Source organism: Neofelis nebulosa, chromosome 7, assembly GCF_028018385.1.
Source record: "Neofelis nebulosa isolate mNeoNeb1 chromosome 7, mNeoNeb1.pri, whole genome shotgun sequence".
Classification (NCBI taxonomy): domain Eukaryota; kingdom Metazoa; phylum Chordata; class Mammalia; order Carnivora; family Felidae; genus Neofelis; species Neofelis nebulosa.
In genome coordinates, this window is record NC_080788.1 from 74,285,226 (window position 1) to 74,305,329 (window position 20,104).

A 20,104-nucleotide genomic window follows, 5' to 3' on the forward strand; every position below is an offset into this window, starting at 1 on the left:
AAAGTCACTGTGAGGCAACCCATCCAGTCTGGGGCAGCGAAGGGGGTGCAGGTGGGCACCAGGACCACCGTTGCCTGGACTGAGCACAGGGAGGCTCATGCTGGGGTTGGGGGATGGGAGGACAAACTCCTGGCAGAGAGGAAAGCACGTGATTACCCAGACAATGAAATCAGCAATGAGTGAAGTCACCCACGCGTAGAAAAAACTTACTTAAGCAATAATCAGTAAATGATTTCAAGGTCTATTCGCAATAGTAGCCTATCTAGCATTGTAGTTCATCAGCAGTTCTAAAGGAAAACTATTATCTGTAGAGGGACAGTAAGCCATCATGACGGGAGCAGAAATTATTTGCTCTCCTGAAATGGTCACTGTTTGAACAGGATTAAAGTATGGTAAAAATATAGATCAAGCCTCTAGGAGATAGAGACTCCATTATACAGATGAGGAACCTGAGACTAATAATTTGACCTGATTCCATGCTCTTAACCACCACACATTCCTGCCTCCCAAAGGGATGAGTTCAAGGGAGAGAGATGCTGACTCGGGGCACCCAAGCACTCTACCCAACCATGGAGAAGACGTGACTGTCAGGTATGGATTCTTCATCCAAATTTTCCAGAAATATACCCCCAAACCAGCCTAAGGAGGACTGAAGTCTTCCCCATAAACCCCTCCCTCAACCTCGGTCCCTCCCTCTAAGAACCACACTTCTTGTCTACAGAATCAGTCTTCTGGAAAGTATATCTACATTCCCTTCCTTTCCCTTGACTAATATCCACTCTACCACTCCACTGAAGAGGGACAGTTTTCCTGACCTGTTATTTGTCAATTCCAAATGGCATTCCATTCCTTATCTTACTTAACAGTTCCTCAACAAAGGCTACTTTTGAGTGTAAACCCATCCCCCTTGAGTGTGCTGCCTCTGCTTTTCCCCACACTATCCACACTGCAATAGAATAGTTTATTGATGTGTCTCTATCATCAAGTCGGAGCCAAATGAGGACAGACTGAGTAACAGTCACTTCTGGATCCCTAGGCCTCGCCCAGAAGTAGGCATATAGTAGATACTCAGGTTTCACTGGATGAATAAACAATCTCTCTAAAATCTGACTCTACCCTCACTGCCCTGAAATTTCCCTCTCCAGAGTTACGGTGACTTCCTGTTGATATATCCAAGCAACCGCCCTCCTTATCTAGCTTGGCCTCTTAGCAGATTGGACACCGTTGGCCACCAACTCCTTCTCAAATTGCTCTCTTTTACTCACCATCTCCCATTTCCCTCTTATCTCTCTGGGCGCTTCTTCTCCTTGTTGTGGACTATTTATCCTTCAATGTTGGCATTCCTGAGATGCTAACCTCGCCCCTTTCCTCCTCTCTTGCTACATCCGGTCAAGATCATCTCATCTGCTACTGTGATTTCAATGACCACCTCTACACCAAGGATTCACAAAAGTATATCACCAGCCCAACCACTGTAATTTCATATACATATGAATATACAACCACCTACTGATCGTCAGCAAACACAAATTAACCTATCCAAAACTGACCTATCAATTTCTCTTAACCTACTGCTCCTTCAGTCTGACTCCCTGTAAGTAACTGGCATCACCATCCACCCAGTTGCCCGAGACAGAAACGTGGTCATCTTATCATCCTCAACCTCCACCCATATCCATCTAATCAGTGTCTAAGTCTTAACCAGTCTCCTCATCTCTCATCCCATGACTCTAATCCAAGCCACTATCCTCCCTCACTGGGATCATGGCAACAGCTTCCTAAGTGGTCTCCCTGTTTTTAGTTCTGCAAACTGAAGTCAGAGTAATCTTTCTAAAAATCACAAATTCTACAATTTAATCACAACACAAGTCACTCTCTGCTTTACTCTCAAAGAGGTTTTTTTTTATTACCATAGGAGAAAGCCCACCAAACTCCTTAATGTGGTTTGTGCAACAGATTGTATTTTCCAAAGATGTCTCAACAACATTTCCCAGCACACATGCTTTTCATACAATGTGACTGTAACACTCTGCCCATCAAGAGATAGGGTCTGTGCCTCTTCTCTTATGAAGAGATATTCTTGGGGCACCTGGGTGGCTCAGTCGGTTGAGCGACCGACTTCAGCTCAGGTCATGATCTCACGGTTTGTGAGTTCGAGCCCCGCGTCTGGCTCTGTGCTGACAGCTCGGAGCCTGGAACCTGCTTCGGATTCTGTGTCTCCCTCTCTCTCTGCCCCTCCCCGACTCATGCTCTGTCTCTCTTTGTCTCAGAAATAAATAAACATTTAAAAAAAAAAAAAAGAAGAAGAGATATTCTTCTGTGAATGTTTCTACCTACAGAGTTCAGCAGGAAAGACACCCTGTGACCTCAGAGGCTAGGTCATAAAACGCACAGCTTCCACTCTGGTTGATGACATACTCCGTTCTGGAAGCCTTCAGCTGCCAGGTAGAGAGTTTGATTGCTCTGGGGCCATCATTATGTAAGGAGACTCAACATAGTCCATATGGAGGGACCACTTGAAAGACACATCTAACACAACACGAAAAGAAAAAGATGCCCAGCTAGCCCCCATCTTCTTCAGCATCCCCTCGTTCTAGCTCCTGCCACCATCTGACTACCACCACACGAGACCCTGAGCCAGCACTGCCCCAGTTACCCCTTCCAAAATTCCTGAGCTAAGAAACCATAAAAGAATAAAATAGCTGTGGGGCACCTGGCTGGCTCAGTCAGAACATGCAACTCTTAATCTCGGGGTCATGAGTTCAGGCCCCACATTGGGTGTAGAGATTACTTTAAAATAAATAAATAGGGGCACCTGGGTGGTTCAGTCAGTTAAGCGTCAGACTCTTGGTTTCAGCTCAGGTCATGATCTCACAGTTTGTGGGTTTGAGCCCTGCATCGGGCTCCATGCTGACAGCACAGAGCCCGCTTGGGATTCTCTCTCCCTCTCTCTCTGACCTTCCCCGGCTGTTTCTCTCTCAAAATAAATAAATAAACCTAAATAAACAAACAAGCATAAATAAACATAAATAAATAAATAAAATGACTATTATTCTATGTCACTAGATGATTTATTATAGAACAATAATAACTACAACTAATAAAGCCCTGAACAAACTATCTTACCATTTCCACCCACCTCTGCAGGCCAGCTGTCAACATTTCCTACCTTAACCTCAGTATTGCAGCCCACCCTGACGTCCTTTACTAGAAGGAGTCTCTAAAACGTCCTTCTTTCTTGTCTTCGGAGTTTTCATACCTCTTGTTCTTGCTGCCTGAGATGCAACTCCGCCCTCTTTTGGTTAATTCCTCATTCAGGTGTCAGCTTAAACTTCCTTACAGAGTTTCTACTCTCCTAGGCTAGCCTAGGTCTGCTCCCATGGCTCCCTGTGCCTAAGAAATCACAACACTCATTATAATCCATTGTAACCTTGCGTTGGAGTGCCCACCCTGACAGCCCCCAGCATGCTCACGCACACGCATGCGTGCACACACACACAGTGAGAGCTCCAGGAAGACAATGATCAGTGCTGGGAAAATAAACATTCAACAAGTATTTACGAAGCACTTGCCTATCTCCAGCCCCATCTCTTTACTGAGCTCCAAATGGGCACATCCACCTCCTATCCTACAAATTTCAAATTCAACATGATTCCATCCTCCCCATCCCTGTAAACGATGCCACCACCTACCAACTGCCCAAACCAGAAACCTCAGCTTTTCATTCAAGGAATAGTTATCAAGCTCCTCTCTTGGTTTCTTTGCTGGGGATACAGTGGATCCTAAGACAGGCTTAGCCCCTGGGATACAACATTTACAAGCTGGTGGGTGTTTTCCTCATCACCTACCTCTCTCTCTTACACCAGACATCCCAATAAGTATTACTGGTTATACTGATTATACCTTCTAAATTGCTCTCCTATCTATCCTTTCCTGGAGACATCATCTCCTAAGTAAGCCACAGCCCCGCTGCCACTGCCCTCATTTGGGCTTTTGTCATTTCCTGCCTGGATTGCCACAAGAGCTTCCTAACTTGTGGAATAAAATCTTAACTCCCTAGAACATGAGCGTCGTGTTCTAGCCACTTGCCTCCTTTTGTCCCCTCACATCCCACAATCGCCCCCGCGCACCCACACTCCATTCTTTTTCTCACCTTTGTGCTTTACATTGCCTTTCCCTGTGCCTAAAATATCCTTGCCCCTTCTTCATTCAACATATTTATTGAGTACCTAGCAGATGCCAGGCACTGTTCTAGGCGCTGGATATTCAGCCGTGAGCAAAACAAAGTGCTTACTTTCGTGGTGTTTACACTCTAGAGGGAAAGATAGACAACAGACAAGTAAACGATTAATGTCAGGTGGTGACAGGTGCTATCAAGAAAAACAAAACAGGATGGGAAACTGAGAGTGACCATTAGAGACAGGAGAAGTCTCTGGTGAAGTAACGTCTGTACAAAGACCCGAGTGGACTGAGGGGATGAGCTCTGAGGACATCTGAGGAAAGAGCCTTCTCAGCAGAAGGAACGATAAAGTACAAAACTCCCGAAGCAGGAACAGGCCAGGCAAACTGGAAGAAAAGCAAGAAAGCCGGTGTAGCTCCACAGAGAGAGTGAGGGGGAGAGAGGTCTGAGAGAAGTCAGATGGAGCACGCCTTGTAGGTCACGGCCAGTGGGCGCTTCAGCCACCCCTTGACGCCATTTCATCCTTCAGCATTGAGTACAGACATCTCCTGAGGAGGGCCCACCCCACCCGCTCCCAGCACTTACCCATATGAAGTGTGTAATTGACTACTTCCTGTCTCCTCCACCACACCGTGAGTTTCCTGCTCTACCTTTCAGCTCCGTATTTTATAAAACCCATCACGTTCAGTAAATTTGTCTCCAGTAGTCAAAACTTTCTCCCTTGGCTCTGATTCCATGCCCTGAGAGCAATCCCTGATTCCTCGATGGGTTTCCTAGGGACTATGGCATTAGGAAGCCTTGACAGTGAACACACACCTTCTGGTCATTAGAAATTATGCTAATGATGTATGTCCATCATTGTACATTCCTAGGCTGCCATCATCATTTACACATCAGTCTCTGTTTAAGTATGAGTCAGTTGATGGGACAGTGACCGACTCTGGGTCATGATGACCCAAGGAGGGCGCTGCTCATGGAAAAGGCCACATAAGCAGCCTAGCAGAAGCTCCAGATGCCCCTCTACTCATCCCTCAGCTCACCTTCCCTATTTCAGATGGAAGCCCCATCACCGGCCCCCTGTCCAAGCTTGAATTCTTAGCATCACCTCTGAGAACTGCCCCCCACCACCACACACACTCATCCAGAAGTCCTAGAAACCATGCCTTATTACTACTTTTCTATCCACCCCCTCATCTCTGGTCCAAAGGCCTTGCTCACCAGCCTTCAAGTAGACTCAGGTGTCCACTCCCTAAACCGATGTGCCTACCTTCTGATTCTCACACTTGCCAAAAACACTCCACCTGGCCACCAGTGTTCTTCTTCCAGGCAAATCTAATTTCACTTCCCCACTTACAATCAACAACTTCCCACTTTCCAGATAAAGTCTACCCTGTGTAGACAATGTATAAACCAGTCTTGGAGCTGGCCTTGGGCTACGTTTCCAGTCTCTGCCTTCTCACCCTCTCCCACCCTGCATTCCAGCCATACCAACCACCTGGAATTCTCTGAACATTCCATGCCTGTCTGCACCTCCACACCTTGTCACACTGCAGTTGCCTCAGTGACAGTGTCCTAGGAGACAGCTCCGTATCTTTCCAAAATTCAGTTCAGACATCATGGTCTCTGTGACATCCTCCTATAATCCCTCTTCCCCAAATGAAGAAAATTGTCCTGCTTTCTCCTACAGTGTCTCTATCACCACATTTCCTACATTGCATGACAATTATTGGTTAACCTATCTATCTCTCTCCTTGACTAGGAGTTCTTGGATGGCAAAGTCCAGACTTTATTCTTCTTTGCTTCCCAGCATTCATTGGAATATCTAGCGCAGAGAATGCTCTAAATGTTCCGTGAATGAATGAAAGTTCTGTATTAAATCCCTATTCTCGCTAAGTTCAAAGATTCAGCCTCAGTCCTCACGTTGAGCATACATTGTTGGCATATATTTGACAACTCTGGGGGAGTGACAAGGGCACCAAACCTGTGCCTGAGGGAGGGCTCAGTAGTGGCAGGACATTGGGCAAGTGCAGGGATGGTTTACTTCCAGGCCACTCTGCAGATGAAGTGAGGCTGTGAAAACCATAAATCATGACTCAACTGTAACATATTAATGATTATTGTGTTTAAAATTTCTTTCTTGGCTGCTTCTAGGCCTTTTGCTCTACCTTTCTCCTGAACGGCTATGGCTAGATAAACAAGATATTACTGCATAGGTAGTATATGGACAGAATGTTCATGTATTGGGTGCTCGTTAGACAATGGTTGAAGGAAGAAACTCATGAATCATATGTCCCTAAATTCTTAATTACAATCTTGGTTGCCCTTTTGAACCTTCTTCCAGATCTCTAGGTCCCTCTGAAGTAATTAAAGACAGAACAAAGTCCTGGAAGCAGCCAAAAGAGAATAATTTCAAACATAATAATCACCAATACATTACACCTGAGTCATGATTTATGGTTTCCACCAAATCTCACTTCGTCCACACAGTAGCCCAGAAGTAAAACAGTTACTGCACCCTGCCTAGGGTCACGCAGGCTCAAACACAGATCTGGTGTATCTGTCACTCCATCAGAATTATGTTATATATATGCCATAAAGCCATGCACAAAACTGTATCTTTTTATTAACTGGGGAGCTCTGCGGACAAATCATAACTGTGGCTACTCTGCCCATATCCTTACAAGGGTGTACCTGCATGTGTATGTGCACCCAACTGTAGGGTCTGAGGACATCTCTGTCCCCAATTAGACACAGCAAATTAAAAAGGGGTGACTGACGCCTGGGTGGCTCAGTCAGTTGAGCGTCCAACTTCAGCTCGGGTCATGATCTCAAGGTTCATGGGTTCGGGCCCCACGTCAGGTTCTGTGCTGACAGCTCAGAGCCTGCAGCCTGTTTCAGAATCTGTGTCTCCCTCTCTCTCTCTGCCCTTCCCTCACTCACGCTCTGTCTCTGTCTCAAAAATAAATAAACATTTTTTAAAAAGGGGTGGCTGATGGAGGTAGGCACAATGCCAGAGTCAAGGAACAACAGCTGTCAGACATGACACAGATGGAACTCATAAAGAATGAAACTGCTGAACTGAAGTCAGGCCAGCACCCTGGAAGCTCCTGAAGAAGTCAACACTCGTCCCCGCCCCAGTGGCCTGAGGCCTCATAGTCATGTAAGAATAGAGATGTGTAATGGTGACTCTGAGTCACCAAAAGAAACGTCAAGTTATGAAGGCAGGCAGACATATCACTGGTTTTAAAGAGATTTCAACAGAGATGGTTAAAATTATTGGATTCTAGTACTTCAAACGATGCAGCCATCTTGGAAGTTTTGCTTGGAATAATCCCTACACCATACAAGATACATAACAGTATGCCCACACTGGAGAGCGCCTCAAGACTGACAGATCCTAAAATTAGTTTCCCCGGTAAGTCAACTGTAAATGATGCAAGAGACATTACAGATCACATTTGAGACCTCAAGGGAAAGCCTCCTTGTAACAAGAGACAGTGCCCTCCTCCCCTCCCTGATTGTTGCCATGCCTGACAAACATCCCCATACACGAGGAGGAGTCCAAGCCACAAGCACAGACGCACAAAGCACAAGGGGACCCCATGGAGACACCCAGGACTCCGCACAACAGTCAAAGGGGGCAGGCTGGAGAGGAAGCGGAGGAATAAGATGGGGCAGTGGAGAAACCTCGAGAAAAGAGGACACAAAGCCGACTGGAGAGGATTGATCCAGGGAGCAACTACACCTGGTGCAAAATGCCCACACTCCGCAGCCACCGCTGCTGGGGGAGGTGCCCCTTAAAATGACAGAATTTCCAAGCTTCTCCACATTTGGGGTGCGGGAAGGGTCTCCAAGGTTTCAGGCGAGGAGGCCATTTTTCCAGAACAGAGGCCCCTGGGGGATGGGGCTATAGATGATCAGCTTCTCGGGACCTCCAAAGTGGCTTTGCTGAATGTATAGGTTTAAATACATTACTTACGAGACAGAGCAAAAGTCAGGGTAGATTGAAATGACGGTTTTAAGAATCTGGCCCACAGAAAAACTCGTATAAACAATAAAATATTCATTGGTGCATTACCTGTGTGCCTAACAAATTAGAACCCGCTTAAATGGCCACTAAGAGGACTGATTTGTTAAATAAACAATACATCCTTCACATTAACATGGAATAACATAAATAAATTTTTTTTTAAATAGATCTCTAAGTAGAAAATGTCACTGGTAAATTCTGGGAATAAAGCACAAACCGGAATTATATGTGTACCATGATCCCATATTTTAAAAACAAAACAACTACCTCTCCCAAAATAAATAAACTTTACAAAAAATAAAAACAGAAGAAAACTACATTTTTTTAACGACACTTCTTAAAGGAACAAGAAAAAGTCAGGAAGGGCATACGAACTGCTAGTGGGGCTACCGTGGCAAAGTGGGGAAGAGGTGAAGTGTTCTCTTTATTGTTGCTTGTTTTTACACGTTGCTACCATTTGAATTTTCACACGAAGCCCATACTAATTTAAAGACAACAAGAGGGGGCGACTGGCTGGCTCAGTCGGCAGAGCATACAACTCTTTTTTTTTTTCTAACGTTTACTCATTTTTGAGAGATGGAGAGAGACAGAGCATGGCGGGGGAGGGGCAGAAAGAGAGGGAGACACAGAATCCGAAGCAGGCTCCAGGCTCCGAGCTGTCACCACAGAGCCGGACGGGGCTCGAACCCCCAGGCCCCGAGATCCTGACCTGAGCCCAAGCACTTAACTGACTGAGTCACCCACTTGCCCCAAAGCATACAACTCTTGATCTAGGAGTTGTAAATTCAAGCCCCACATTGGGTGTAGAGATTACTTAAAAATAGAATCTTTTTTGGGGGCGCCTGGGTGGCGCAGTCGGTTAAGCGTCCGACTTCAGCCAGGTCACGATCTCACGGTCCGTGAGTTCGAGCCCCGCGTCAGGCTCTGGGCTGATGGCTCAGAGCCTGGAGCCTGTTTCCGATTCTGTGTCTCCCTCTCTCTCTGTCCCTCCCCCGTTCATGCTCTGTCTCTCTCTGTCCCAAAAATAAATAAAAACGTGGAAAAAAAAATTAAAAAAAAAATAGAATCTTTTTTTTTTTTTTTTAATAATAAAATGAAAACAAGAGTGTTTGTCGGAGGCATTCGCTTCCAGCTCCTTTCTCACTGGCTTACTGGACTCACATCCCAGCCTCTGCCCTGGCGCTCCAGCCCACACCTCCTGCCCCGGCCCCACTTACAGATACAGGCAGCAGCCAGCAGGCGCCCAGCCGCATAGGGGGCAAAGCAGCTCGGGAAGATGGGCTGCACCATGTAGTTGGCAAAGGTGATGGCAATAATGGCCTGGCTGGTGGGCTCGATGATGAGGAGCGAGGTCCACAATCGGATGAAGGCAAGGAATCCCCCGAAGGCCTCGAGGATGTAGGCATAGCTGGCTCCAGATTTCTTAATGGTGGTGCCCAATTCCGCATAACAAAGGGCTCCAAAGACGGAGAAGAGGCCCCCAACAGCCCAGATGACCAGGGAGAGGCCAAAAGAGGCACTGTACATGAGCACGCCCTTGGGGGAGACAAAGATGCCCGAGCCGATCATGTTCCCCACAATCAGGCACACGCCATTAAGCAGCGAGATCTCCTTCTTCAGCTTTACCTGCTCAGACCCTGAGCTGGCTTCATCGCCCAAAGGGGAGGAGTCCCCCTCTTGCTGGGAGGCCACTTCATATTTAATGCCGTCAGCCATGGTGGAAGGAGAAGAAAGCCGTCACCAGCTTCTTGGCATCGCCCTCTAAGGAAGAAAGATGAAGATATAACTCAGGTGGCTGGCAATTACCTAAAACTCTTGCCTATGGTGGTCAACAGGGACAACATCCGGCCCACCATCTCAGAGAACTCACTCTGGCCTCCCATCTCCCATTAACCTCTTCTTCTCCAGCTGGCTCCTTGAAACAACCCCAGGTGGAATTTTTAAGAGAAGGCACTCATTCTCTAGAGAGAAAGCAGCATTTCTCCTCATTAGGAGGGTGCTGCCCCCCAGATTTCCAAAATAGAAAATTAAATCCTGGTTCTATCGGACTCTGCTGGGATACAAGGCAATTTGGCAGTCCCCGGGGTATAACCATCCTGATTTGAGCCTGTGTTTTTTTCAGCCTTGCCCCAAAAAAGCCTGTCTCCCTTCCAATTCCAGTCTCACTGTTACCTGTGCTGAGCTGCAACATTAGGAACCAACCTTGCAAGCAGCCTCTCTGTGGGTTCCCCTCACAAACTTCTCTCCTCCCCAAGGACACGGACTCTGGCAAACCTAAGGGCTTCATGGACCTCTTGCCGGAAACCTACAACCATCCCCTTGCTCAGGGAGCATCTCTTAACCACCCTGAGGTGAGGTCTGCAGCCCTAGCAGAGCCCAAGCAGCCCCACTCCTCTCTGAAAGGCGGCAGATTATTCTCCTCTTTTCCTTCCCAGACATCTCTCTCTCGCAGCCCCTAGTGTTCCAGCCTCCTGCTGTCCAATCCCCCACGTCAGCATAGGTGCATCACCCAAAAAGGTATGAATGGGAAAAGGGTGATCCAACCTAGGGATGATGGGAGGCAGCTGATGATGGCTCCCCTGCCCAGGAATTGCAGCTGGAGAGCTGAGACCCAAAGACCCAAAGCTGAGGCAAGTAGCTAAAGCGGCAGCAGGTGCCCGAGAGCACTGCAGAGTGGGAGACGGCGGAGAGGAAGAGAGGAGAGGCTGGCGGACCAAGTGGAGAGGTGCTAGGGCCTGGGGCACTGGGGAGAGGAAGTGATTGGACAGTGCAAAGCAGCACAGGGGGTGGGCGAGGGGAGGGGGTTGCTGAGGGGAGGGCGGGAAGCACACTCACTCCCTGAACCTGGGTTCCAGCAGATTCCCGCTGTGGCAGTCCTGGGGAGCCACAGCCTCCAGGCACTATGGCCTGACCACTCCTCCTTTTCAGCCGGCAGTCAGAGGAAAGGCCAGGCAAATGCTTATGGATTTAAATCAAATGGAGAGGTCAAGACGGGAGGAGGGAGTGAGGGAGGGGGAGAGGAGTGTTAAGCAACTGTCTGGGTCTAAGGTTCACTGGCCTTTCACATCTGCAAAAGGGGCAGCCTGGAGCTCTTGGCTCAGCACTTTCTGTGATAAGAAGGCGCTCTCTCAGGAATCTCCTTTGTCAGCGCTGCTCCAGGACTGAGGGCCCATAAGAAATGACAGTCCACTGGGTGCAGTTTCTTTAGCCCCAGGGAAGTTGGCCCTGAGGAAATTAGCTGAGGACGGGGCGGTGGCCTAAGAAGGAATGCACAAGCCTCTGTCCTCCAGGCCCCACCCTAGCCCCACTCCCCCCTCGCCCCAAACAAGAAAGGCAAGGCGGGGAGATTGCACAGGGTGCCACAAAGGCTTGTTGCCCGTGCTGACATTAGAGGAAGTGTAAGTACAGTCCCCATGCCTCGTGACGGGCCTCCTAAGAGAAGAACTCTGCACACTTCCCCTCAGAGCAAAGGATGGCTGCCCCCAAATTTGAGCCACAACCCCAAAGCTGAGCCTCAATCTACTTCCAAGGCAACAAGGTCAAGAAATGAAGCTCTGAGGTGCATTCGGTTAAGCGTCTGACTCTTGATTTCAGCTCAGGTCATGATCTCATGTTGGTGGGTTCGAGCCCTGCATCTGGCTCTATGCTGACAGCAGTGCAGAGCCTGCTTTGGATTCTCTCTTTCTGCCGCTCCCCTGCTTGCTCATTCTCATTCTCTCTCTCTCTCTCTCTCTCTCTCTCTCTCTCTCTCTCTCTCTCTGTCTCTCTCTCTCTCCAAATAAGTTAACTTTAAAAAAATTAAAAAGAAAATGAGACTCAAACCTCTGGCTGCATCCCCTCCCCATTCATCCTTAAAAAAATAATAATAATTCCTATAAACACCTTCCCCACATACAAGTTTAGTCCAATTTCCTAAAAATATGGGGAACTGAGATTTCATTGAGCTATCTTGCATAGACAGGCCCAGAGCAAAGAAGTTGAGCATTGTTTTGGGAAATCACATATTCTAGCTTCATAGTCCATCTACTTCGGTCTGGTATTCTGGTTCTCTTTTACCAACAGAAATACATCCTATCCATCCTGAAATCTGCCAGTCCCTTCCCACACCCTTTCTAACCCTCTTTGGTTAACATAAGAAGGAAGATCTAAAAATCCCCAGGGTGTGGGGGAGGGTGGCTTATCTCTACCCTACATCTTTGCATTCTGGTGAGCTCGCCCTTCCCAGAGATCAAACTTCTCCTAAGCCATCCTCACAAATACCTAAAATCCCTCCAGAGGAGAGAGTCCTTTTCTTCCAGCAGCCCCCTAAACACTCATGTTAATGATAGCTATCATCTATGGAACACTTATCAGGTGCCAGACATACTGCTAAGCACCCCAATGCTTGATCTCATCCAAGCTTGCCTGCAGCCCCAAGAGGCACTAAGTCACATGTCGGGGTGCCAAACTGGTGAAGGAGGCAGGTGGGCTCGCCAGCAGAGCCCATGCTCTGTGCTATCTCCCCTACCTCCCACCAGTTCCAACCGGCCTTCCCCTCAGACAGGAAAACGCTTCCGATGGCTCCCTAATGAATTACCTGGGGGAGGGTGTGATTAGATTAAACGGAAAGCCTCTGCCATCCTTCAGCCTGATGCCTAGGCTACCTCCTTCCCAGCCTGCTCCTCCCCTTTCTCACCCCTTTGCAGGGATGAGGGGCGACTACAAGTCTTCTTGGCGGCGATGCTATTGCTAGGATGGCCACTGCCTGGCAAATAAAAACACATCATGCCGCCTGCCCTTTTAAGACCAAATTTCCTGGCACCAAGGGGTGGGCATATGTCCTAATGGAACATAAAGGAAAGGGATGAAGGAGAGATGAGGAAGGTGGGACAAAGGAAGGGGAAACTGTGGCGGAAAGTAGCGAAGCAGTGTGCAGGGTTTAGTCCCGGGCTGGGGGTATGTGAAAAGCGAAGTCCTTTATCTTGGAATCTTGAGACAGATACCCAGAGGAGGGGGGTGAAACCCACACTCCAGCAGGACAGCACACCCTAGCGGTCTCACTAGGAAGTGCCGCCAGTGGAATCTTCCCTATCTTACTCCTTAGTCTGTGCAAACTGGACAGGGGAGAATGCCCTTCAGAGAAAAGATGCCCCCTCTTAACCACTGCTTAGCATCGCAGTCGTGGGCAGGAAGGCACCGTCTTTGGCAGCTCACATTCCTCCCTGAGAGCCTGGCTCTCGGGTAATGCTTCCACCTTTCAGGCAGCCTGGGACCAGCAGGACCTCTCCCAAAGGGCTCTCCCACGCCAGGCTTTACAGGAGAAACTTGTAGAGTCTGGCACCCCAGGAAATACCTGCCTTCCTGATACACAGCACCCTGTCTTCTTCCTGCCTGAGGTGCATTCATCCCTGAGTACCCAGTGGAGGTTACAGGACAACACTCATAGCCTATGGGTGAAGATTCAGATTCAGGGTTTCAGAGAAAGTGGGCACAGGGCCCACAGCATGCCATGCCTAGCACAGCAGCCAGTGGAGTCCTGGACCCAAACCCACCCTACCTGTGAATGACAAAGCCAAAGCATACTTCTTCCAGGAACGAGAACACAGTTCAGGGTCTTGGCTGCTCTGTCAAGCTGAAGAGCTAAATGAAGAAGACACTTTCTCCCCTAGAGACCCCATGTCCTGCCTTCCTAGCTCCAACTGGTCTGTGCTTTCCCCTCTAACAACAGAAAGAGAAAACACATACACTGTGGTGCAGCCAGATTCCCCCATCACCCCAAGCTGGAAGCTCAGCTCCTCCCTCCCCAGTGCTCCATTTGTTTTTCTATATTCCAGTGAGGCTACGATAGTCCCTTAAAAAAAAAAAAAAAAAAAAAGTGAAACAAGAAAGAAATTGTTTACTCCTGCGCCCAGGGCTCCCATTAGCGTAGGGCTGAAGTCTCTGGGCAGAAAGAGGGCTCTGCCTAGAGAGGGCCGGGGCCAGGGCCAGAGCCGGGAGACAACGGACTCTTGGGTCTCCGGTTGGCCAATTTGCAGGACGCTCACTCCATCCTCCTCCGGCACTTCCCCTCTGGCCCATAGTCCCTCCTCTCCCACCTCTTACCTGTCCCGTGACCTTTGGGCAGGTGCGAGGAGGAGGGGCTACCCGCAAGCAGGGGGTAGGGGCGGGGAGGGGAAGGTGCTAGGAAGGGAAGCCAGCTAAGGCTGGAGCTGCAGCAGCTGCTGACTCCGAGGAGCTGAAAAGGCAGAGGGTGACGGGGACCGAAATGGAAAACAGGAAAACACATGTGTGACTCTGGCCGGCAGCGGGGAGGGGCCAGGGGACGGGCTGGAGCTGGGACTGCCCGGTCAGACCCAGAGGACTTCGACGCCTGCTGGCCTCTAGGCACCTTCTCTACTCAATCTCAGCTCCTCCTCTTCCCCACCTCAGTCCCTGAACTTCCTCGTTGCCCTATGTTTACTGAGCACTTAAGTTCTCCCAGTGACTGGCAGTCCCCTCCTGGTGCCCTTAACCATTCCCCTGTTCCTGATTCCATGTCCTAGTCATCTCCCGCTCATATATGATCTATCCTTAGTCCTGCAGAGGGCATAGGATCCATCATTAGGGCACCAGAACTCAGCCCCTATGTAAGGCAAGACACGCCAAGCAAGACTACTTGTGGGGGTACGGCCAAATGCCCGACCGCAAACGCACCCACTCACAGTTCAGGTCCCCAGTTGGTTCAAGGGGTGCACGTGTTGCCGGGTAAGAGCCAGCCCTGGCACCCTGAGCAAGCCAGTGAGTTGGCACCCCTTCAGACCCGGCTCATTTAAATATCTGTTGAATGTTTTACTTAGCAGGGGTGGAGGAATACCAATTTTGTTGGGATAAAAACGGTAAGCCTCATTCTTTCCATTCAGAATTAGAGCTTATTATATGAATTCATCACATGCAACTCTCTGAAGCAGTTTCTCGGTGGGCATATTAAACCATTTAAACTGTAGACAATAGCATAACGCTCTCTCAGGGAAGGGCACTTCACACTGGAGGGCGCATTTGCAGAATTCCAGCTGTGACTGCTGCCTTTAGACCACGATGGCTGGCAGGTCTCGGGGGCCACACCCTGCAACTTCTGCCTGTACCTGCACGTTGCAAAATTATTCTGGAGACAAACAGTCCAGGTAAGCAGTCGTCAAGGATTCTGTCAGTGTATGGGAGCCAATTTACGGTTCACCAAGAGACCCAGACAGAAATCAGAGTTCATTGGCACCAAATGCCGGAATTACCCCAAGGATAATTTAGTGCCCTTTTCTACCCAGGCCGCTGCCCAGCTGGCCTGCCCCTTAATTCCAGTCTGGGGTCAGGCCCAAGTTGCAAATGAGGGAAGTCCTAGGAAGACAGCCCCAGCGCTGCCCCTGTTGGCACTGGCCCGTGCACTGTCACTCCACTCAAGCCACAGCGGCCTCCTTGCTGTTGCCACACAACAGACATGCTCCCTTCTCCGAGCTTTCGAGCTTTCGCAATTGCTGTTCCCTCTGCCTGCACCATTCAGCCCTCCCACCCCACCCCACCCCCACCCCGTGATATCCGTCATCCCTTCGCTCACTCCATTCAGGTCTATGCTTAAACACCATACTACCAGAGGCCTTCCCTGAGAAGTCTGTGATGGAGCAACTTCCTCCCTCTGTCGGTCTTCACCCCTTCACCATGCTGGACTTTCTTCAAGGGCGCGACCACCCCCAGAGTTCGTCTGTTTGTGGGCGCCTCCCTCACTAAAAGAAAGCACCACCGGGGCGTTCTTCACCCTGTATCCCCAGGGCAGAGCACATGTCGAGAATAATTGCTGGAAGAATACAGGAATGAATAAACAATGCTGTTCCTCCTAGACTGATTTCCCAGCAGCCTCGGCTCTGGGAACGTCCTTGAACTTGCCCTTCTGACCCACTTATATGCGTCTGTTGCTCTGGCTCCTAAACCAAGCAAGTCGTATCTGGAAGTATTTATTCCTTTTGACAGTAATGGGTTGAAGGAGTGGGAGGGTATCATTTTGTTTTACTGGGAGGCCTAGAATGGTTCGGATTGAACTTGTTTCATTAATGGGAAAACAAAAGGCCTCGCATCTAACGCGCTTTCCCGGATCCGAGAAGCTCTCGGCCTCTTGGTCCCACGTCCAGGCTCAGGTGACCGGTCCGCGCGCTGCGAGAGCAAGATGCGACGGCCGCTCAGCGACGACTAGGCAGAGGGAGGCGAGGCTCAGGTTCAGGAGAACGCAGGCGAGTTCAAGAGTGGAACCGCAAACCCCGTAGGGGACGCCCTCCCGCAGTTCTCCCCTCCCCCATGACCCTGGCCCCACACTCCTCCGCCCCCGCCCAGCCAGCAGGCCGACCTCACCTTTGCCCCTTTCTCCCACACTCCCCAACCCCCAGCCCCGCCTCGCCTTCCCCTGCCGGCTCCCTTTAGTACTCTCTTTCCCTTGGCCCCTGGGTGTTCCGTATCCGCAGCCCCGAGACCTCGCCTTCCCAAACCCCGACCCAGCCGCCGCCCACCCTCAATGCTCCTCTTAAAAGCTTGGTCGCCCCCGATGTCCAGGTCTGGATACGGAGGCCAAACCGGGGTCTGCCTTGAGGGACCAGCAACCCACCCCACCCGGCGTCCCCTTCCCTTCCTTCCCCCTGGCCAAGCAGCCCCCGCCCCTCCCCGGGCTTCAGGAAGCGCTGGAGGAGGGGAGCGTGGTGGGTGGAGGGAAAGGCGCCAGGGTCCGAGAGCCGAGGTGGCCTGCAACCCGCTCCCCTGCCCTCTCTTCGCTCAGGCACAGCTGCTCTACCCCTGGGACAGGGAAGTGTCTGCGGATACCCTTAGGCGCGTCCTCCGCCCCAGGGACGCTCAGCTTCCTCTTCCCTCCCTCCCAATCCCGCTCGCCCTGGCTGCCCGACGGGGGTCGGGCCAGAGCCCCAAACCCTGGCAACCCCGCCTCCAGCCCCGAGATGCAAAGCTGAAACTCCGGAGGGACTCTGGACTGCAAAATCCCGTGGGGGAGGAGGAAGGGAGCGGCGCCCGCCGGGAGCCAGGGGAGGGGTCTCTCGGATGGGCGTCTCAACTCCCCGCCCCCCTCGGGGAAGCTGTTGCATCAGCTTCGAGATCCCCAGTTAAAGAAAGTGGTCTCCACCAGAAGGGGAAGGTGTCGGGCAGTAGAGCTGCCGCCAGGAGGCAGCACTTAACCAAAAATATCCCGTTCTCGGGTGTCGGAGAGGCTGGAGTGCCCAAAGCATCTTTCATCTGAAGTCTTAATGGCCCCACCCATTTGTTGTGGGGTGGACCCAACAACAAAGGGTGTTGCTGAGCTGATTCAAGGAAAGGGATCTGGAAACGCCTCACCATGTTTTTTTTTGTTTTTTTTTTTTTAATTTTTTTTTTCAACGTTTTTTATTTATTTTTGGGACAGAGAGAGACAGAGCATGAACAGGGGAGGGGCAGAGAGAGAGAGAGGGAGACACAGAATCGGAAACAGGCTCCAGGCTCCGAGCCATCAGCCCAGAGCCTGACGCGGGGCTCGAACTCACGGACCGCGAGATCGTGGCTCGAACTCACGGACCGCGAGATCGTGACCTGGCTGAAGTCGGACGCTTAACCGACTGCGCCACCCAGGCGCCCCGACGCCTCACCATGTTTTAAGGCTAAAAGATGACTTGTAAATAATACGATTGTTTGTACACCTTTTGGACAGTCCAACTGTGGCATTTTTAAAGCCAGCATTGCCACTCTGCAGAAATTCACCAAGAGCTACCCACCTTCAAGACCAGTCTGGTGTGGGGCGCCTGGGTGGTTCAATCAGTTAAGCGTCAGACTTCGGCTCCGGTCATGGCCTCACAGTTTGCGACTTCGAGCCCTGCATCAGGCTCTGTGACTTCTTTTTAAAAGACCACTCTGGTGAAATGACACACAGCTGAGAGATTTCCCAGCTGCAAGAAAAAAGAGTGTAGCCCAAGGTCATAATTTACCCATCTTGAACCTGGATGATTTAACACAGAATTTAGCCCGAATTGATTTAGCAGCCATGGGGAAAGAAAAGGAATGTGTTACAATAAATTGTGTGTTAAGGAAATAATATGCAAAGCAATATATTGTGTAAGGGTGGCCTTTAGTTGCCACATTTCTTGCATGGGTTGACAGTGATCATTGTTGAGTGGTCCTAAGGAGGAAGATAATGAAGGAAGGTAAAATAAGATACTTCCCAAATAGTTTGCTCTTCAAACTTCAGTTTGGTCATAAGTGTGTAAAAAGGAGAACGAGTTACTAAATGAAATGGAATTGGTCACCCTGAGTCAGTTTCACTGATATTTTCTCCAACATCATCATTATTCATCTCAATGATTTAAAAAGCACCTAGCTTCCCAGGGGCACCTGGCTGGCTTAGTCAGTGACTCTTGATCTCGGGGTCCTGAGTTTGAGTCCCATGTTGGGCATAGAGATTACTTAATTCAAAAAAAAAAAATTGGGGGTGCCTGGGTGTCTCAGTCAGTTAAATGTCCGACTTTGGCTCAGGTCATAATCTCGTGGGGTTCATGGGTTCGAGCCCCACATAGGACTCCGTGCTGACAACTCAGAGCCTGCTTGGGATTCTTTCTCTCCTTCTCTCTCTACCCTTCCCTTGCTCAAGGTCACGAACTCTCTCAAAATAAATAAATAACCAAAAAAATTTTTTTAGTTTAATAAAAATAAAAAATAAAAAGCATGTGAGGCGCCTGGGTGGCTCAGTTGGTTAAGCATCCGACTTCTTCAGGTCATGATCTTGCAGTTTCTGGGTTCTAGCCTCACATCGGGCTCTGTGCTGACAGCTTGGAGCCTGGAGCCTGCTTCAGATTCTGCGTCTCCGTCTCTCTCTGTCCCTCCCCCACTTGCATTGTATGTGCGTCTCTCTCTCTCTCTCTCTCTCTCTCTCTCTCTCTCTCTCAAAAGTAAATAAACATTAAAAAAAATTTTTTTTTCAACGTTTTTTTTTTTTTTTTTTTTTTTTAATTTTTGGGACAGAGAGAGACAGAGCATGAACGGGGGAGGGGCAGAGAGAGAGGGAGACACAGAATCGGAAACAGGCTCCAGGCTCCGAGCCGTCAGCCCAGAGCCTGACGCGGGGCTCGAACTCATGGACCGCGAGATCGTGACCTGGCTGAAGTCGGACGCTTAACCGACTGCGCCACCCAGGCGCCCCTAAAAAAATTTTTTTTAATAAATAAAATAAAAAGCACCTAATTTCTTAGAACAGTGCATTTGTACAAAAGCTACTGTGTACGGAACACACAGAAGGATATTTGAATAAACATACTGGACAAAAACATGAGTGGGTGGCAAAATATTAAAACCAAAATACAGGCTGTATTCCTTGAGAAGCAAGGCGTTTAAGAGAGGAAAGACATGAAGCTCAGATTCCTGACGCTTCCCATTGCTCTTAATTCCAGCGTTTGCCAGATGAAGTCCAGAGGTTGAAGAACATCTAGTTTGGAATGACAAAGCCATTTTCCTGTGGTTCATGAGTCTAATGAAGTCATTAAGGAGAACTATCCAATTGCCAGACCCCTTCCCCTGCCACAGTGTTCTATGAGGTCCCTGAGAAGGCTGCTGATGTTAGCTGTCAGCACTAGTGTTCTTTCTCTCTCTCTCTCTCAAAATCCTAAACCATATTTCCTGCTATTTACAACCCACGGATTGTCCACAGCATACTAACCACGTCAAAAGCTGAACTCGTCTTCCTTCCAAAGACATTTCCCCTCCCACATTTCTCAGTTTTCCCAATTAAACTTCCCATCCTGTCCCCCAAAGTTCTCCAGCTCTGGCTCCTTGACTCCCATAGATATTCAAGTATTGCACGTGTTCATTTTTGCACACATAATTTATATTGTTCACATTATTTGTTCACCTTCATGTGTGTGCCCTTTTTTATA

General features: G+C 49.4%; 1 protein-coding gene and 1 long non-coding RNA gene across 6 annotated transcripts in view; both read right to left on the bottom strand.

Moving 5' to 3' along the window:
- The window catches only part of SLC7A7 (solute carrier family 7 member 7), a 34,217-nt gene extending 19,123 nt beyond the window's left edge, over positions 1 to 15,094 (bottom strand). Inside the window, exons 1-2 of one of the 4 annotated variants that reach the window (XM_058738480.1) lie at positions 14,292 to 15,094; positions 9,428 to 9,971 (exon numbers count right to left, since the gene is read on the bottom strand). In XM_058738480.1, the coding sequence (XP_058594463.1) occupies positions 9,428 to 9,926 (499 nt within the window). In that variant the 5' untranslated portion in view covers positions 9,927 to 9,971; positions 14,292 to 15,094. Of the gene's footprint in view, positions 1 to 9,427; positions 9,972 to 10,754; positions 11,004 to 11,045; positions 11,435 to 14,291 lie in introns of those variants that run through there. The other 3 variants (XM_058738481.1, XM_058738479.1, XM_058738483.1) reach the window with 3 other exon arrangements.
- A 671-nt stretch (positions 15,095 to 15,765) lies between these two features.
- Positions 15,766 to 20,104, bottom strand: part of LOC131516944 (uncharacterized) — a 37,710-nt gene continuing 33,371 nt past the window's right edge. For both annotated transcript variants that reach the window (XR_009264299.1, XR_009264298.1), the window contains 2 exons: positions 17,957 to 18,127; positions 15,766 to 16,011 (listed from right to left, as the gene is read on the bottom strand). This is a non-coding gene — a long non-coding RNA (uncharacterized LOC131516944). The remainder of the gene's footprint in view (positions 16,012 to 17,956; positions 18,128 to 20,104) is intronic.